This window comes from Aulostomus chinensis, chromosome 12 (assembly GCF_037954235.1).
Source record: "Aulostomus chinensis isolate RoL2024-O1b breed Wild chromosome 12, RoL_Achi_v1.0, whole genome shotgun sequence".
Classification (NCBI taxonomy): domain Eukaryota; kingdom Metazoa; phylum Chordata; class Actinopteri; order Syngnathiformes; family Aulostomidae; genus Aulostomus; species Aulostomus chinensis.
Genome location: NC_141331.1, coordinates 1030667 through 1049844, shown reverse-complemented (window position 1 = coordinate 1049844; position 19178 = coordinate 1030667). Strand labels below are relative to the sequence as shown.

At 47.6% G+C, this 19178-nt stretch overlaps 1 protein-coding gene and 1 pseudogene across 1 annotated transcript; one reads left to right on the top strand and one right to left on the bottom strand.

Moving 5' to 3' along the window:
* Positions 1 to 1785: 1785 nt before the first annotated feature.
* LOC147251649 (uncharacterized) lies at positions 1786 to 3395 on the top strand. Its single transcript, XM_086221146.1, has 3 exons — positions 1786 to 1945; positions 2405 to 2688; positions 2794 to 3395. Exons 1-3 carry the CDS (start codon positions 1930 to 1932, stop codon positions 3124 to 3126), a joined length of 633 nt encoding a protein of 210 aa, XP_086077272.1. The 5' UTR covers positions 1786 to 1929; the 3' UTR covers positions 3127 to 3395.
* Positions 3396 to 15234: 11839 nt separating this feature from the next.
* On the bottom strand, positions 15235 to 16912 carry LOC147251648 (uncharacterized; annotated as a pseudogene).
* Positions 16913 to 19178: the final 2266 nt, after the last annotated feature.

The following is a 19178-nucleotide window of genomic DNA, read 5'->3' as shown; positions in this document are numbered from 1 at the left end:
GTCCTCTCAAGCATCCGTGTACCTCTTCGCCTATTTCACTCTGCAGTCGGTTGCCTGAATTTGACCCCCCTTGCATTAGCATAGTGAATTAGCCTTCATTCAGTTTTTAAATCACTGGAGCTTTCCTCAGTCATATAAAGATGTGCTCTGTGAAATAATTACTAATCCTGCATGAAAAAAACTAAATACCTTTTTGTGAATTTCTCAGCAGAGCTCCTCCTTCAATTCTTAAAAGTGGAAGTTACTCTGAGGTTAGAGAGGTTAGAGGATGATTGCAGAACTGTTAGAGAGATTAGTGTTGTAGAAATATAACAGTACAAGAAAGGAAAGGCTCTTCTCCTCTCTCTGAGGAAACTCTGGTGCAAGCGTATATTAGCTAAGAATTAGAACCTGAGCTGTGCTACATTTCCAACCCAAACAAAGTCTGACAGATTAGTGACAGAAACCAACCCTAACCAACAGACATTCAGTTTTTAATGTCTGACCCGAGTTGACCAGGTCATCACTGCAAGCTGAAGCACAATTGTTGTTAATACAGTTTTCTATAGGTTATAGCTTGATAGCTCTTTACACCAAGCATTGTGCATTGTCATTGTCCAGTGGCGTCCTGCTTCTGTTTTGCTGGTGATGGCTGACCTTTTGTAGGTAGGTGTTTTATGAAGGATAAAAGAAGATCATGCTGTATTCTATTTCATCTTTTGTCCTTCCTAGTTGCAGTCTCTAATCCAGTGTTCTGGTCAGCAGGTCAGTGGTCTAGACGAAACCTAGATTAGTCTTTCAGAAGTGACAGGCCTCACAGGAGTCTGAGATTTGGATTTAACTGTCCAGGTTATTCCAGAGGAAAATTCCAAGCAGTATTCTCAGTAACTCTCAGGACACACAGAAGATGGAGGGCTCAGCAGGATACAGCTTCCCAATAATAACATGAATGAACAGTCCCAACCCTCCTGAAAATCACCAATGTGCTTCTGATGGCAGCTGATTCCAGAAAATAAAGCATCCTCTTCCTCTTTGCCCTGATGCCTTCAACACCACCTCCCACACCATATCCTCCTCAACAGATCAGCATCTATTGGCATGTCAGACACACCCTTTGAATGGCTCTTTGGTGTTTGGTGATCAGCCTAGTCCCCAATTGCATGTCTTTGGGCGCTGGAAGGAAGCCGAAGTACCTGGAGAGAACCCACGCAGGCACGGGGAGAACATGCAGACTCCACACAGAAAGATCCCGTGCCCGAGCCGGGACTCGACCCCGGAGCCTTCTTGCTGTGAGGCGACAGTGCTGACACCCACGATTGGGGGCTTGGCTGATTGGATACTTTAAATTGACCGTAGGTATGACTGTGAGTGTGAATGGTTGTTTGTCTCTCTATGTTGGCCCTGTCATGGACTGGTGACCTGTCCAGGGTGAACCCCGCCTCTCGCCCATTGACGCTGGGATAGGCTCCACCCCCTGCGACCCTTAACGTAGGAATAAGCGGAAGACAATGGATGGATGGATGGTTGCTTACACTTGATTACATAAAGAAACAAAAAGACTGGTTAACACGGAGATCAGAACTTCAGTTCATGACTACACCAAGTCTTTAACTAATGCAAATAGAAAATGCATTCTTGTTGTGATTGAATTTCACTTGTGACATTTCTTCTCTTGCTGTGTGCGCTAATTTTATTGATTAAGACCATATAACTTTGACTGTGGCTGTAGTGTTGGTTGAAAGGGTTAATGTTTTTCAGAAGAGAACCCTTCTGGGAAAGCGAAAGAGGAAGTAGATGCCTTTTAGTGTGTCAGTTAAAAACAAAAACAGGCACCACCCTCTGCTCTCCTGATTTACAGGAATCACCTAAGCTCGACTGTAGTCTTCCGTTGTGTTTCTTCACTGTAAGAAGCTGTCGTACAAGTGTACTACCACACCCTCTGAGTGATACATGAAGATTGAGTCCAGTAAGTCACTTTGTTCTATCTGAATCTGTCATAATTGCACTGAAGGAGTATGTCCTTAAATATTTGATAACACAGTGGCCTCCTGCTACTGTGAAATATAATGGTGACCAGAGTGACAGGAAGATAAAGGATTAGTTATGCATTCAAATACAAGTTAAAAGTATTATTTTTAAGTCATATTTTTAAGGCATTATTTTTCCCCTCTTGCACTGTAGATGTTGCTCATTTATTAAAAAAGCACTTGTAGTAAAGCGAAGGGTCAGTTTTTGCTTGTGTAAGGATGTGTATGGTCATAGATTTCCATGACAAATGTGATCTAAACTGGAAACTTGTGTTTTCAGAGTACATGCCTCAAGGTGTGCTCCATTTTAAATGAACATAAAATGAAGATTTGAACCAAAAGTGTGTTTTTGACAAAAATGATCACAAGGCTTTATGATGTCAATGTTTCGTCTTCAGAGCAAATGGACGTCTACGACAGCTTGTGGCAGAAAAATGAGGATATCGCCTACCAGACATTGGCAGTGCCGTTTCTGCAGCACATGCAGCTGGGGGACCTCCAGGCAGACTACTATGTTGGCTTCATGATTCAGGACATCAATTACCTGGTGAAGGTCACTGACATGTTGAAGGAGATGAGTGAGAATGTGAAGGCCCCCAAGGACATCAGCGACTTCATGAAGAACAGATATGAAAGCTACCAGAAATACGCTGAAGCAACACTGAAACAGTTCAACCTCAATGTAAGAAATCATCAGTTCTCCTGCATGTGGGCCACCAGGTTTAGTGGGTATTCTCAGAACTGACATGTATTTGTAGTACTAACACATCCACCTGTTTCATCCTAGGGTGTGTCCAACATTAAGGCGACTCCAGCCATGGAGAAGTACCTGGCTGATTACAAAGAAGCTATGGAGGAGGAGGAGCCCATTTACTTTGCTGTGGCTCTTCTTCCCTGCGCGAGGCTCTGGCTGTGGGTGGCCAACCACCTTAAGGAGACCTGCTGCAACGCTTACTTCACCTGGAAGAAGGACAACATGTACGGGCACCCAGAAGACCACTACAAGGCCCTGCTCGACAAGTACCTGACCAAACCAGAGCAGATTGAAAAGGCCAACAACATCTTCCGCAGGCAAATGAAGAATGAGCATGATTTCTTTGAGTCCTCTCTCCAAGAGTAATGAAGAAATGAAGGCTGCTAACTATCTGTCTGTACTTCTGTGCTAAGCTACTTGGTTACATCAACAGGATCCATTATCTTCATTTGTAGATCTCTGAATCAGCTTGTTCTCTTTTTTTAATCATTGCATTAAATTGGCTGTTTCACTGCAGCTGCTGGCTTTCAGTTTTAGGCGACACACATCAGTGGTCTAGTACTTTGTGCTTATTATATGATTTACAAACAATGGTATTGCAAATCATGAAATAAATAATTACTAAAGAATTGGATTGAATAATTCTGAAGTAATTCATGGTTCCAAACACTGTTTCATGTCATGGTTGTGTGGTTTATAGGGAATCAGCTGTGTTCCCCGCTCTCCTGCTCTTTTCTTCTGTATGCCTGTCTTATTCCATTATCTGTCTTTGTCTCTCTGCCTCTCTTTTCTCTCTCTCTCTTCTCCATCTTTGTCTCTGTCCCTGTCCTCTGTCTCTCTGTCCCTCCAGCAGGTCAAAGCAGACGTCCGTCCCCACTGATCCTGGATCTGCTCCACCTTCCTGCTGGTAAAGGACGGTTTTCATCTCTGCTGTCTCAGATGTGCTGGTTCATAGAAGAAGGGAGGTTCTCCACCCGCTCTACTAGTAGGGAGTTTCTTGACCCCCCCTCCTAGTAGAGCAGGTGTAGAACCTCCCTACTAGCAGAGCGGGTGTAGAACCTCCCTACTAGTAGAGCGGGTGTAGAACCTCCCTACTAGTATAGCGGGTGTAGATCCTCCCTCCTAGTAGAGAAGGTCTAGAACCTCCCTCCTCGAAAAGCAGGTCTAGAACCTCCTTCCTAGTAGAGCAGGTAGAGAACCTCCCTCCTCGTAGAGCGGGTAGAGAACCTCCTCCTCGTAGAGCGGGTGGAGAACATCCCTCCTAGTAGAGCGGGGCTAGAACCTCCCTCCTTGTAGAGCGGGTCTCGAACCTCCCTACGAGTAGAGCAGGTGGAGAACCTCCCTCCTCGTAGAGCAGGTCTAGAATCTCCCTACGAGTAGAGCAGGTGGAGAAACTCCCTCCTCGTAGAGCAGGTGGAGAACCTCCCTCCTTGTAGAGCAGGTCTAGAACCTCCCTACAAGTAGAGCAGGTGGAGAAACTCCCTCCTAGTAGAGCACGTCTTGAACCTCCCTCCTTGTGGAGCAGCTGTAGAACGTCCCTCCTAGTAGAGCAGCTGTAGAACGTCCCTCCAGGTAGAGCAGGTGTAGAACCTCCCTCCTCGTAGAGCAGGTGGAGAACCTCCCTCCTAGTAGAGCGGGGCTAGAACCTCCCTCCTTGTCGAGCAGGTCTAGAACCTCCCTACGAGTAGAGCAGGTGGAGAAACTCCCTCCTAGTAGAGCAGGTGTAGAACCTCCCTCCTAGTAGAGCACGTCTAGAACCTCCCTCCTTGTGGAGTAGCTGTATAACGTACCTCCAAGTAGAGCAGGTCTAAAACCTCCCTCCTTGTAGAGCAGGTGTAGAAACTCCCTCCTAGTTGAGCAGGTGTAGAACCTCCCTCCGGGTAGAGCAGGTATAGAACCTCCCTCCAAGTAGAGCGGGTAGAGAACGTCCCTCCTTGTAGAGCAGGTGTAGAACCTCCCTCCTAGTAGGTCTAGAACCTCCCTCCTAGAAGAGCAGCTGTAGAACGTCCCTCCAGGTAGAGCAGGTGTAGAACCTCCCTACTCGTAGAGCAGGTGGAGAACCCCTCTCCTAGTAGAGCGGGGCTAGAACCTCCCTCCTTGTCGAGCAGGTCTAGAACCTCCCTACAAGTAGAGCACGTCTAGAACCTCCCTCCTTGTGGAGCAGCTGTAGAACCTCCCTCCTAGTAGAGCAGGTGGAGAACCTTCCTCCTAGTAGAGCAGATGTAGAACCTTCCTCCTAGTAGAGCAGGTGGAGAACCTCCCTCCTTGTAGAGCAGGTCTAGAACCTCCCTACGAGTAGAGCAGGTGGAGAAACTCCCTCCTCGTAGAGCAGGTGGAGAACCTCCCTCCTTGTAGAGTAGGTCCAGAACCTCCCTACAAGTAGAGCAGGTGGAGAAACTCCCTCCTAGTAGAGCACGTCTAGAACCTCCCTCCTTGTGGAGCTGCTGTAGAACCTCCCTCCTCGTAGAGCAGGTGGAGAACCTTCCTCCTAGTAGAGTGGGGCTAGAACCTCCTTCCTTGTCGAGCAGGTCTAGAACCTCCCTACGAGTAGAGAAGGTGGAGAAACTCCCTCCTAGTAGAGCAGGTGTAGAACCTCCCTCCTAGAAGAGCAGGAGTAGAACCTCCCTCCTAGAAGAGCACGTCTAGAACCTCCCTCCTTGTGGAGCAGCTGTATAACGTACCTCCAGGTAGAGCAGGTCTAGAACCTCCCTCCTAGTAGAGCAGGTATAGAAACTCCCTCCAAGTAGAGCGGGAAGAGAACGTCCCTCCTAGTAGAGCGGGGCTAGAACCTCCCTCCTTGTAGAGCGGGTCTAGAACCTCCCTACGAGTAGAGAAGGTGGAGAAACTCCCTCCTCGTAGAGCAGGTGGAGAACTTCCCTCCTTGTAGAGCAGGTCTAGAACCTCCCTACAAGTAGAGCAGTCGGAGAAACTCTCTCCTAGTAGAGCACGTCTAGAACCTCCCTCCTAGTAGAGCAGCTGTAGAACGTCCCTCCAGGTAGAGCAGGTGGAGAACCTCCCTCCTAGTTGAGCAGTTGTAGAACCTCCCTCCTGGTAGAGCAGGTGTAGAACCTCCCTACTCGTAGAGCAGGTGGAGAACCCTTCTCCTAGTAGAGCGGGGCTAGAACCTCCCTCCTTGTCGAGCACGTCTAGAACCTCCCTCCTTGTGGAGCAGCTGTAGAACCTCCCTCCTAGTAGAGCAGGTGGAGAACCTTCCTCCTAGTAGAGCAGATGTAGAACCTTCCTCCTAGTAGAGCAGGTCTAGAACCTCCCTACGAGTAGAGCAGGTGGAGAAACTCCCTCCTCGTAGAGCAGGTGGAGAACCTCCCTCCTTGTAGAGTAGGTCCAGAACCTCCCTACAAGTAGAGCAGGTGGAGAAACTCCCTCCTAGTAGAGCACGTCTAGAACCTCCCTCCTTGTGGAGCTGCTGTAGAACCTCCCTCCTCGTAGAGCAGGTGGAGAACCTTCCTCCTAGTAGAGTGGGGCTAGAACCTCCTTCCTTGTCGAGCAGGTCTAGAACCTCCCTACGAGTAGAGAAGGTGGAGAAACTCCCTCCTAGTAGAGCAGGTGTAGAACCTCCCTCCTAGAAGAGCAGGAGTAGAACCTCCCTCCTAGAAGAGCACGTCTAGAACCTCCCTCCTTGTGGAGCAGCTGTATAACGTACCTCCAGGTAGAGCAGGTCTAGAACCTCCCTCCTAGTAGAGCAGGTGTAGAAACTCCCTCCAAGTAGAGCGGGAAGAGAACGTCCCTCCTAGTAGAGCGGGGCTAGAACCTCCCTCCTTGTAGAGCGGGTCTAGAACCTCCCTACGAGTAGAGAAGGTGGAGAAACTCCCTCCTCGTAGAGCAGGTGGAGAACTTCCCTCCTTGTAGAGCACGTCTAGAACCTCCCTACAAGTAGAGCAGTCGGAGAAACTCTCTCCTAGTAGAGCACGTCTAGAACCTCCCTCCTAGTAGAGCAGCTGTAGAACGTCCCTCCAGGTAGAGCAGGTGGAGAACCTCCCTCCTAGTTGAGCAGTTGTAGAACCTCCCTCCTGGTAGAGCAGGTCTAGAACCTCCCTACGAGTAGAGCAGGTGGAGAACCTCTCTCCTTGTAGAGCAGGTCTAGAACCTCCCTACGAGTAGAGCAGGTGGAGAAACTCCCTCCTCGTAGAGCAGGTGGAGAACCTCCCTCCTTGTAGAGCAGGTCTAGAACCTCCCTACAAGTAGAGCATGTCTAGAACCTCCCTCCTTGTGGAGCAGCTGTAGAACGTCCCTCCTAGTAGAGCAGCTGTAGAACGTCCCTCCAGGTAGAGCAGGTGTAGAACCTCCCTCCTCGTAGAGCAGGTGTAGAACCTCCCTCCTCGTAGAGCAGGTGGAGAACCTTCCTCCTAGTAGAGCGGGGCTAGAACCTCCCTCCTTGTCGAGCGGGTCTAGAACCTCCCTACTAGTAGAGCAGGTGTAGAACCTCCCTCCTCGTAGAGCAGGTGGAGAACCTTCCTCCTAGTAGAGCAGGTGGAGAACCTTCCTCCTAGTAGAGCGGGGCTAGAACCTCCCTCCTTGTCGAGCAGGTGTAGAACCTCCCTACGAGGAGAGAAGGTGGAGAAACTCCCTCCTAGTAGAGCAGGTGTAGAACCTCCCTCCTAGAAGAGCACGTCTAGAACCTCCCTCCTTTTGGAGCAGCTGTATAACGTACCTCCAGGTAGAGCAGGTCTAGAAACTCCCTCCTAGTAGAGCAGGTGTAGAAACTCCCTCCAAGTAGAGCGGGAAGAGAACGTCCCTCCTAGTAGAGCGGGGCTAGAACCTCCCTCCTTGTAGAGCAGCTGTAGAACCTCCCTCCTAGTAGAGCAGCTGTAGAACCTCCCTCCAGGTAGAGCAGGTGGAGAACCTCCCTCCTAGTTGAGCAGGTGGAGAACCTCCCTCCTAGTAGAGCAGGTCTAGAACCTCCCTCCTAGTAGAGCAGGTCTAGAACCTCCCTCCTTCTATGAACCAGCACATCTGAGACAGCAGAGATGAAAACCTTCCTTTACCAGCAGGAAGGTGGAGCAGATCCAGGATCAGTGGTGACGGACGTCTGCTTTGACCTGCCGGAGGGAGAGAGACAGAGGAAAGGGACAGAGACAAAGAGAGAAGACAGACATCAAGATATGTAAACTATAAAATATACAAAACCGTGTACTTCAGCATGTGACATCCAGCTTCTTCTAGATTACAAGATGAAGTGCTTTGGAGGATTTCATCAGTTTCAGTCAAAAGAAGGGAAGCAGCAGGCTGAGAGAACGGGTGGCGACTGTGGCTGTAGCCCACATCTCAGCAGACTCAAGCTCTGTGGACGGGTCATTGTTGTTTAGCTGTCAAGTTGATGACACAGAAAGTTGAAATGGAAACTGATGGTCAGCTTCAACGGAAAATATGGGCCAAATACCTGAACTTCTACACTGCCCTGGAGAACAGGAAGAGAACTGAAATCCCATTGGACTGACTGATGATCCCAGAGTTAAACACGTACATCTGTGGAAGTGCAGCATGGCACACTTTGGTGATAGCGCAGAGTTAGCATTAGCCTCTCAGCTCGTAGCTTGTTAGTTTGTATTTGCTAGCACAAAATCCATAATTCCACGGCAAATGTTTAGGTTTATTGGCAAATGTTTGGTGATTTTGCGCCCTGGTGGATGGGTGATGGTCAGAGAATACTGTCTGAAAATCAGTTGGCATGCAGGTCAAATCTGGACTTTGTCACAACAAAAGTTCTGCCATGACACTTAACAAGAAGAGCAAGTGTGTAGATGTGATCGACAGATAATGAAAAAAAGACGGAAAGAGGGAGAGAGGAGCTAGAAGGAGAAAGACGAGCGGATAGAAAGACAGGGACATGGGGTGCAGCAACAGTCATGACTAGCTCACACAAATAGCGTCTACAGGGTTACTCAAGCAAGAAACTGTTTGAAGGCGAGTCATGGTTGTAGTTTATTGACCTCAGTCTTCCCCAAAAGTATCATTCTGTTTAAAGTGGGTTTTCTTGCTATTTTTCCTCAGTTTTATTTGCAGGCACCAAATCACAAAAGTTTTTTTCATGACACTTAACATGTCGAGCAGGTCAAGAACCTTCTTCCCTCTACGAATCTCCACCCAGCAATGCTCCATCAGCAGGCACATCCCTCTTTTCACCTCAAACGTGACCACCTGCTGTCTATCCTCCGTATTGATTTGCTTCAACTTGGTGTCTCCTGCTGTCTTTGAGAAACGTCAGTTTACGGGGAAAGGGGATGGAACAAAAAAAGTGTAAACATATCTTGTGTTTCCGTCACATCTGCCAGCTTTGACTTGGTGATCCAGTGGATTCATCTGAATGCCCACAAACGTGGTCATATTACGGTTATCGATCCAAATGGCTTTTGTTCATTTGACCTGTGGATTTTGATGCACTTTGCTTCTCAAGGTTCTCACACAAAAACTGAGTGTCAGAACCCAGCGTCACGCCACCTGTCTGATCACTCAGTTCTCTCAACCAGGACCGGCCTCGATCTCGCCGCTATGGATGGACGCTTGGGGAAAATGGAGACCATCACATCATGACATGACGACAACAGTCAGCTCATGTCTGTGCCAGTGGAATAACTCACGAGAAGAAGAGTGGAACTAAAATACAATAAAATGAGGCATGTCCTACATTCCAGGTCCCGTACCAATATCTGGTCCTGATTTTGAGTCTCTAGTTCACATGACATGGAGTGTTGGAAAAAACTCAGAGGTACGAACTTACATCAGTAGACACAAACATTGAGCTTTTCCTCTTATGTGGCGAGGGAAAGGGACGCTAATTCCACTCCTGCTGCACAATAATTTTGAGAGGATTCTTCACAGTTGCCCAACAACGCCACCCTGGGAATTTCACCCAGAGTTTTTTTTTTCTTCCTAGGGGACAAGACACACAGGTAAGTTCCATTCATCGGCTGGAGACGTGGTTTGTGGTGTAAAAAAATATTTTATTTCGATATCAAGTTAAAATCAATCTGCAATCAGACATTCACATACACACCTAACAAAGGGAAAAAAGGAAAATTGATCAGGGCAGAGACTGCGAGGGGGGGTGAGTGATTGTATCTGGGGGGAGTTCACCCAAATTAAGGAAATCAAAAATAAGTCACCCACACACGCACACCAGGAAGTGACCGTCACCCGGGAAACAGCACACAAAGAGGGGACACCCCCACCAGTCACCGCCACCGGCCTCTGACACTGAAAGAAGAAAAAAAAACAATTTAAGAGTTGCACTCAAACCAAATTCAAAGATAATTCAATGGTGGGAGAAGTCAAATCAAAATAACCTAAGAAAATTTTAATCATTCAAATACAGCCCAAAATAAAATCAAAGCAAAATACCTAATTCAAAGAAAACTAATTCAAAACACGATTTAACCAAAAAGGCAAACAAAAGAAAGAAAGTTAACCCTGATCAAAAGAAACAAAAAGCAAATATTTAATCCTATAAATCAAACAAACAAACTAAGTCAAGAAACCCAAAACAAGAAATAGAAATGAATAAGAAAACTAAATAATTAAACCAAAGTTAATTCCACACCCAAACATCACTCATACAATAAAAAAATCCATGGGATTCTGCTCCGTTCAGGTGTGTGTCACCTCGTGCACGCGCAGAGTGGGCAACTGCAGGAAAAAGCCTCCGAGGGCCACCCGAAGCAGCAAGGCTGCGTTTCTCCAACCCACGGCCACGCAGATGACCCTGATGAACAAGCTGGGTCAGCACAGACAAAGCAGCAGCGTCCAGTTGGTTGATTGTCCCTGATTAAATAGATCATTAGCACAGTTCTGGGCTGAAAATGACAGCTGCGGGCCGACAGGCACCTGCCTTTGCTGAAGTGTGTCAGCACGCACGCACACACGCACGCACGCTCATCCCAGAGGGAAGGCAAGAGGGAGGGAGCCGGATGTCAGCATTTCCTAAGACCACACTAGCATGAGCCACTCGAATGTCACCATCATCATATGCAGAGAGAGGGAGAAGGAAACCTACCACTCACAAACGGAGTGCACAGAGCAGCACGCGCACCCACAGCCACTTCCACATGAAGTGTTACGAAGCAGGAAGGGCGAGGGAGGGGCCGTCTTAAATATGGGCACCTGTTCTCTGATAGGCCGACAGGCCATTAAGGTGTGTTCAAAGAACCTTGGGTGCTATGCCTGCTGCCACATTCATGAATGTGACTCTTGTGTTGCAGACAAGAATCAAGTCTGCACGGGTCTGCACGCTTGTGTTCTCCTATGAAGACCTGCATGCACGCAGCTGCACAGGAAGTCAGGAGAATCATCAGAACCCACTAATACTCACGGCACTGATGCAGAGACCTGGTGAGTTCCAGCAGATGGAACGTTACACAACTGCAGGAGGCCTGTTAATGACCACAAGAAGTTTACAGGGGTGAGTCAGTGGCCTGGAGAGAGAGTGTGTGTGAGAGAGAGTTCACCTAGACCAGGGGTGTCCAAACTGGTCCAGTAAGAGCCGGTGTGCCTGCAGGTTTTCATTCCAACCCAGCAAAAGCAACACCTGATCCAACAAATGAGCTGTGAGGACACAGCTTAGTTGATTTAAGTAGAATCAGGGGTTGCTTTTGCTGGGTTGGAATGAAAACCTGCAGGCACACCGGCTCTTACTGGACCAGTTTGGACACCCCTGACCTAGACCATCAAGGCACTTCTCTTGGCTTACAAAACAATCACAAGTACGGCTCCAGCCTACCTGGAATCCCTGATCCAGGTCTACTCTCCTTCTCGCCCACTACGCTCTGCATGCCAAAGACGCCTGGTGCTTCCAGCCCAGCGCTGCTCCAAATCTCTAGCCAGACTCTTCTCTTCTGTTGTTCCCAAATGGTGGAACCAACTACCGAACTCTGTGTGTTCTGCTGAGTCCCTTTCTACTTTTAAGAGACAATTGAAGACTCAATTGTTCAGAGAGCACCGAGGCACTGAACCTGACTCTGCTCCTCTTTGTCCTGTGGTAGAATCAGTCAGAGGGTCCAAGACCCAGCACTTAGTGACTATGTAGCACTAACTGGGTTGTGTGATGTTGTATGTTTGTTATATAAAAAAAAAAAGGGAGGGGGGCGACACTTCTTCTGCCACTAGATGGCAGTACCTGTGACCAAATCACAACTGAAGCACTTTTGCGCTTCCTATGGACTTTTCCTTAATTAAGTCTGAATTCTTGCTTGTGTTGAACGTTGCTTTGGACAAAAGCGTCTGCTAAATGAAATTGGAGAATTGTAGGATTGTAGGATTGTAGGATTGTAGGATTGTAGGTAGTGTGATCAAATCCCTCCCAGAACTTGAACTTGTAGTGTTAACCTTGGTTCCTGTCAGAACTGTTCTGGTTCTGTGTGACGTCCTCTTCTCTTCTCTCGTAAACAGATAATAAACAAACACCAGCAGAACGCCTTCTATGGCGACAACCACTTCTGAGAAATCCTGTAACAGGAAACCTCTGACCTGCTGCAGCCCTTCCAAAATAAAGTTACAAATGATTTTGCAGTTGTCAAATAGAGCAGCTGAATAATTACAGCATTCACCATTAGTTGACAAGTCCTGGAGCAGGCTATGAATGCATTCACAAGAGGGAACCTCAGCAGATGGTTGAACTGTCCTGTCACCTTGTGCTGCACATTGACGCTCAGCACAGAATAGAGGGAGTAATGCTCAGTAGCGTCCACATGAGGGCGCCCTCCCTCCACAGCCCAGTCAGCTTCACACCACCATGGGAGCCTCAGATACTACGGTTAGGACTCGGACACACCTCCATCATGACATCACTGATCTAGGAGAGACCATCTGAGGTCAGTGAGACTTTCCAAATCTCCTATCTTGATGTTTTTAAACCAAATATTTGTGAGAAGGTTGGTTTCCAGCTGGGCTCCCCACTGACACCAGGGGTCCCTGTTGAGCTGTTTGGGCTCTTCACTTCTGGTTGCCCAGAGTCACATGGATGTGATCTGACTTCTCTGAGCAATGATGCAACGCCCATGTTTGACAGCTTCGGCCCTCACCATGGAGCCGTCAGTCACCTCTGTCTCCTCAAGCTGCCAAAGAATAACACAACTGAGCGGTCAACATGTGATGACCAGCGAAAGCAGTGAGCGCAGGACTCTGGTGGAGCCTCGTTAGAACATGTCATGAAACACGACGAGGCTCCGCCAACGACAACGAGCTTCCTCGTAGTGATATTGCTGTCACACTGACCTTTGACGACCAACATGTAGCTCATCTGTTTGTCCCTGTGAGTGTTTGTGACACTTGAGAGCTCTGACCAGAATGTGCAGCTGAAAATACAGCAGGTGAATCCGACCGTTTGCAGTTTCATTTGGGATTTAAATGATGAACCATTCATGTGCAACAAACAAGATGGTATCACATCATCGCTCCCTTTGCAACAGCACCTTCACCCGCCATCTGAGTTCATCAGCTGTGGTGATCCAACGCCATTGCTGCAGCATGTTTGAGGAGTAAACAGGAGGTTCTCCATTTCAGAACCACAAAAGTCTGATTATTGAGTCACTTCTGGTCACATTTGTGATGTGTCAGCGTTGGCGGTGGCATGGCAGCTTTGAGTGTGTCAGTGAGAAGCACCAGTGATTGACCGCTAATACAGAGCAGCTCTACTTAAGTGGTTTTCTGGATGTGTGCAAGTGCTTGGTTCTGGTACAGTAGAACAGTCATGGTTCTAGTTTACGTAGAACAGCACCAGACAGCCACCATGTGGAGATTTGTAACGGGCAGGGGTCGCTGTTAGCACTTCAGGAGACATTCAGAGCCGCTCGGGAACGGCGTTGTGGCGTGTGCTCATCAGCTTTGCATGAATGTTTCCTGGCATCACAGGAACAGAAGACCAATGGTCCCGAGGGAGCGTTCAAATACGTTCTACTGGGAACCACATGGGAGTGTTCCGTTTAAGCCCTCACTGCAATGTTCTCAAACGACCCAAACAGGACTCTCACCAGCAGAGACCATTATGCAAAGTCCCCAGAACATCCCAGCCGTGTCTGGATGGGATGGATCATTGATAAATAAATGGTTTGTGGTGGAGTTTTTGTGATTGATGCCGGGCACCAGTGAGTGGTGGCATCTCTGTGTTCACAGGACCCATTCGTCCTCATCAGTCCCTCAGGGAGGATGACATCACCTGCTACGTCTCCCTCTTCCTCTCTCCCCAGCCTCGACATAAAGCGATCTGCTGGAGGGGCCCGTGCGAAGGCCTCTCTGGGGACGTCATGGTGTAATGGCTGCATCCTTGACAGTGAGCTGCTCGCTACATATGTGCCACTTGGCAAAGACTCGCTACTCAGGCAAAATTAAGCCAGTGGCGAGAAGGAAATGTTAACATCTTTTATTATTCACACAGCCAGCAGAGCCCTGGGACGCTTACATAACAGAGCAGCCTGGCGTTAACTCCTGCATTTATAGCGAAGGAGATCCAGCCAGCCAACGCAGATTAAGACGCGCGCCCCAGAGGATGGAGAGCAGCATTGCCCCCCAACACGATGAAGCCGCTGGCCGTGAACTTCTCTAAATCCCAACTTCTACCCAGAGAAACACACTTCATTTCAACAGTCATATTTGGAACTGAAGAGAACGTCTGTGCGGCTGGATAAGCTTTCCTCTAAACTATTTAGATTCTGATTTTCTTACGAGGAGGAAAAAGGGGAAGGAAGAGAAATGACTTCAGAGAACCTTTTGAAATCCAGTTATTTTTCTCCGTGGCCAAAATTAAGTCTGCAGCTTTCATGAATTACCATTTCATTAAGATTCAGAGGCAAAACACATTTAAATATTCATGTGTTCTGTGGCACCGCAGCCATGTCTTTGATTACATTTTAATTACATGACTTTGTCTTAAACAATTGAGGGGCGGAGGCCTATTTGTCAGCGCTGATAATGACAGGTGAGGGTCAGAGGTCGCGCTGGATGTTCCAGATGCCCTCCTGGTGGTTCTATAGAACTAGCACTGGAGGAGGGAGGTTCTGTGGTTCTCAGGTGTCGGCCTGGTTACAGGTTACACACACACACGCACACACACACATATGTGTGTGTATGTATTTATATTTGTATATGTATGGGCATAGATATATTTATACACACATACATATATACATATATAGATCTATCTATATATCTACATCTATATCTATCTATCTATCTATCTATCTATCTATATATTCTCCCTCTCTTGGTTCTGTGTCGTCCTTCAGCTGGTTCTCGAGGGTTCCACACAGTATCTTAGCTGTTCATAGGACTGTGCTCCTCTGGACTGAGGTTTCAGGTGTTGTTCCTGGAATCTGCTGGATCCACTCTCCCAGTTTGGAGGTCACTGCCCCGAGGGCTCCTACTACCACTGGGTCCACGTCAGCCTTGACCTTCCACATCTGTTCTTGCTGTTCTTTTAACCCCTGGTACTTCTCAAACTTCTTGTGTTCCTTCTTCCTGATGTTGGCATCAGCTGGTATCACCATACTGGGTACAGAAATTTGTGAACACTCTCACCACCACTTGGTTGTGCCTCTCTATGTACTTTTTTGTGGTTAGCATCCTACACCCGGCTACTATGTGTTGGACTGTCTCAGGAGCAACTTTACACAGCCTGCACCTTGGGTCTGGTCTGGTGTGGTAGACCTTGGCCTCTATAGCTCTTGTGCTTGAGGCCTGCTCTTGTGCTGCCATGATGAGTGCCTCTGTGCTGTCTCTCAGTCCAGCGTGTTCCAGGCATTGGGAGGTCTTCTTGATATCAGCCGCTTCCTCAATCTGGTGGTTGTACCTGCTGTGTAGGGGCTTGTCCGTTCACGTCTGCTCCTCTGCCTCCTCTCTCTCATCAGGTTTCAGCTGTCTGTGGCACTCACTGAGCAGTCGTCCCGAGGGGCCATCTTCTTGATGTACTCCTGGATTTTTGACGTTTCATCCTGGACAGTGGCTCTGATGCTCACTTATCCTCGTCCTCCCTCTTTCCGCTTCGTGTACAGCCTCAGGATGCTGGACTTAGGGTGTCACCCTCCATGCATGATGAGGAGCCTTCTGGTCTTGATGTCTGGGGCTTCTTTCCTCTCTTTTGGCCAGCTTATGATCCCAGCAGGTATCTGATGACCGGCAGTGTGGACATGTTGATGGCTGGACCTTGCTCTTACCGTTGAGCTGACTTCTCAGTACTTGTCTTACTCTCTGGAGGTATTTGGCAGTGGTTGACTTCCTTGCTGCCTCCCCGTGGTTTCCATTAGCCTGTGGGATCCCAAGGTACTTGTAGCTTGTCCTGACCTGGGTTAGCCACTCTGCGTGCATCCCATCTCTTAGCAACTGGTTCATCTGTGCTGCAAGGCGTTCATAGAGTGCAGTTAGGTTCTTCAGCCAGAGTTTGTGGATCATATCAGGGCCCGGTGCTGTCCAGGTCTTCATCTTTGACACTCTGTGTTGGATGTCTGCCATCAAGATGGTGACTGGTTCTTGCTCTGGGAGGTTTCTGTGGTCAGTTCTCAGGTCCACACGCCATTGTGCATCAGTGTTGTGTGATGCTTCTCTTTCCCATATGCCCTTCCAGTACTTTTCCATCTCAGCTCTTGGTGGGCCTGGTTGGTTGTTGTTCCCCTGCCACTGGGAGTACAATTTGGCTGGGTCAGTGGAGGACATGTTGTTTATTCTCCTGGCCTCTACCTCTTGGTGTATCTCTTCAGTCAGGTGACCAGAGCTGTTAGCCTTTGTTCAAGTGCCTCTGGTATGGAAGCTTGGTGTATTTCTGGGACATATTTCCTTTATTCACCATGTTTCCTTGCTGCAGCTCTGCCAGCTGGCTAGTTTCTCTCCTTCTTGCCTTCATTTTGGCCACTATCCTTCTCTTCCATAAAAGGTGGTGTTTCTCTTGCTCTATGTCCATGTCTAGCTGGTACCCAAGCATCTCCAGTATTACTGTTGCCGTACTGGGCATCAGCTTGTTGGAATCTGTGATGGTTACCGTAGGGATTGTGTTCAGTGCAGCATTCACATCCACGAGTTACGAGTGGCTCGTGACTAGTAGATCTTCTGAGGGGCCTTGACAACTCAGCTTCAGTATTTGTCAGAAGTTCCAGAATTCTTGTTGGTTCACGATCTTCCTTCTAAGGTCAGCAGCTCTTGTATTGAGGCTGTTCATTTCTATTGGGGCTTGGTACCTAATCTCAGTTGGTGGGGGTGATGATGACATTCCCCCCACTGACCTGTCATTCTGGCTCCCCCTTGCCGTCGCATTGTTGTTGTACCTCATTAATCTCTAGTTGTGACAGTAGATTCTGGTTGGAACACTGGGCTGTCAGTCGTTTCTTTGTTCGCCTAGATTGTAGGTTTCAAGTATGTATCCCCTCTCTCTGGGATTGCTCATATCGTTGCATTCCTACGATTCCGTATTTTCAGCCCTCATCCAAGTCTGTCTTGTTCCAGTCTACCATTTCTCATCAGATTGCTCTGGTTCCCTAGTAATTGATGTGGACCTTGTTGACGCAGGAGACATCCGAGCCAGTATGATTCGACTATTAGTATTGGGGGGCGACACTTCTTCTGCCACTAGATGGCAGTACCTGTGACCAAATCACAACTGAAGCACTTTTGCGCTTCCTATGGACTTTTCCTTAATTAGGTCTAAATTCTTGCTCATGTTGTACGTCGCTTTGGACAAAAACGTCTGCTGAATGAAATTGTAGAATTGTAGGATTGTAGAATTGTAGAATTGTAGGATTGTAGTATCTCTCATGTGCTCTGAGGAAGGCCAGTGTAGAATTAGGGGTCTTGCCTTGGGACCCTTACTGGATGCCCCCCTTGCCATGGCTGGGATTTGTACCCCCAACCTCCACGTTCACATCTGTTGCCTTGGCAACTGCATGTATATACATACATATAATTATGTATATACATGCATAGTGGTGGTACACGTGTGTGTGTGTGTGTGTGTGTGTGTGTGTGTATATGTGTATATATACATATACACACACACACACACACATAATTATATGTATATGTTTACGCACATATATTTTTCTGTTTTTTCCAGACAGCAACATCAGTGCATCACCTGTAGCATGTGCTAGCTCCTGTTAGCTTCAGTAGCTGTGGGACTGAAAACAATTGTGTGTGTTTGTACTTTTTCTGTGTTTTGTACTTTTTCTGTGTTGTGCGTGCATTTGGGTGTTTGTACTTTTTGGGTGTGGCACGCGAGTGCTCGATGTGAGTGTGAGAGTGCATGTGCGTGAACAGAGCTGAATGGTTCTCTTGTACAGCACCGACATGGTTGCAGATCAGAACCGTTCTCTGAGGTCCGTCCGTCTCCTCCAGTGGATCCTTGAACTTGTCCCCGCTGCAGATGGACGCTCAAACTCTGAACTCCTTTCAGTCCCCAGCAGAAAAACATCTAAACAGAAGCATCTTTTCTTTTATTTATATGTTTTTCTTATTTCCTGCATGTGGGAAATGTGCTTGTGTGACTAGAAATACCTTTTATTTGCTTTTAGTTGGATTTGACTCCGCTGGGATGAATAAAACATGGGAGCATCAAAATAATATCCAGCCATGAATATTTCAACAGCTTCAGTTGTAAAAATTCCATTTCTACCATTTCAATCCAGGGAGAGCAAACGCTGGGCTGCAGCCCCTCCCTCTGACTCTTCTCCAATTAAAACGCCATATTCAGCATTTGTTAATTAGTCGTCCTGATGTTGTTAAGAGGTGTGAACACAGACTTGGCGGAAGCTGAAGCTCTTGACTGGACATCAGAGTCCCATTCAAGCCAACATCAAAGTAACCGCTCTTTCCCTTTAATGTAGTGACATCATGGCTCCGACCACAAAAGCACTGGTGTCATGCAGCAGCTCAACTGGAGGAATTGGTGAGATCAATTATGATCAAGGCCATAATTAATATCTACCCTCAGTGACATGGCCACGTCTGTGAAATGGGTCGATGTGGTGAGTTTGATTTGCCCAATGTTTCATTACATATTAAAATATGAAAGTTAATTCCTGCTTTATTTCTACAAACAACCTTTTAAATGTTCGTTTTCTGAATAGACTTTGGTTTTAATCAGATACTGTGAGTCCAACTTCAGTTGTCCTGAAAAGGAAGTGTGACTTTCAAAAATGATTTTATGCATTTTATACTTAGAGAATACACAAGTAAAACCTGAAATTCTGCTCCTGAAGCTTCTGGCTTTGATTTGGCTGCATGAATTTGAGATGATGATGATGATGATGATGATCAATGGTTTGCAGAAACCGAACTATTTCGTCTGTTCCTGTGGGTGGAGGAGAAGACAGGCGTCCTTGTGAGGTTCTCTTTCATGGTCTCGTCCCCCTTCGTTGCTGGAGGGACTCGTGCCGAGAATGAAGCTCCTCTCTTATTCTGAGACACTGAGGGTTGAAGGACTTGGACCT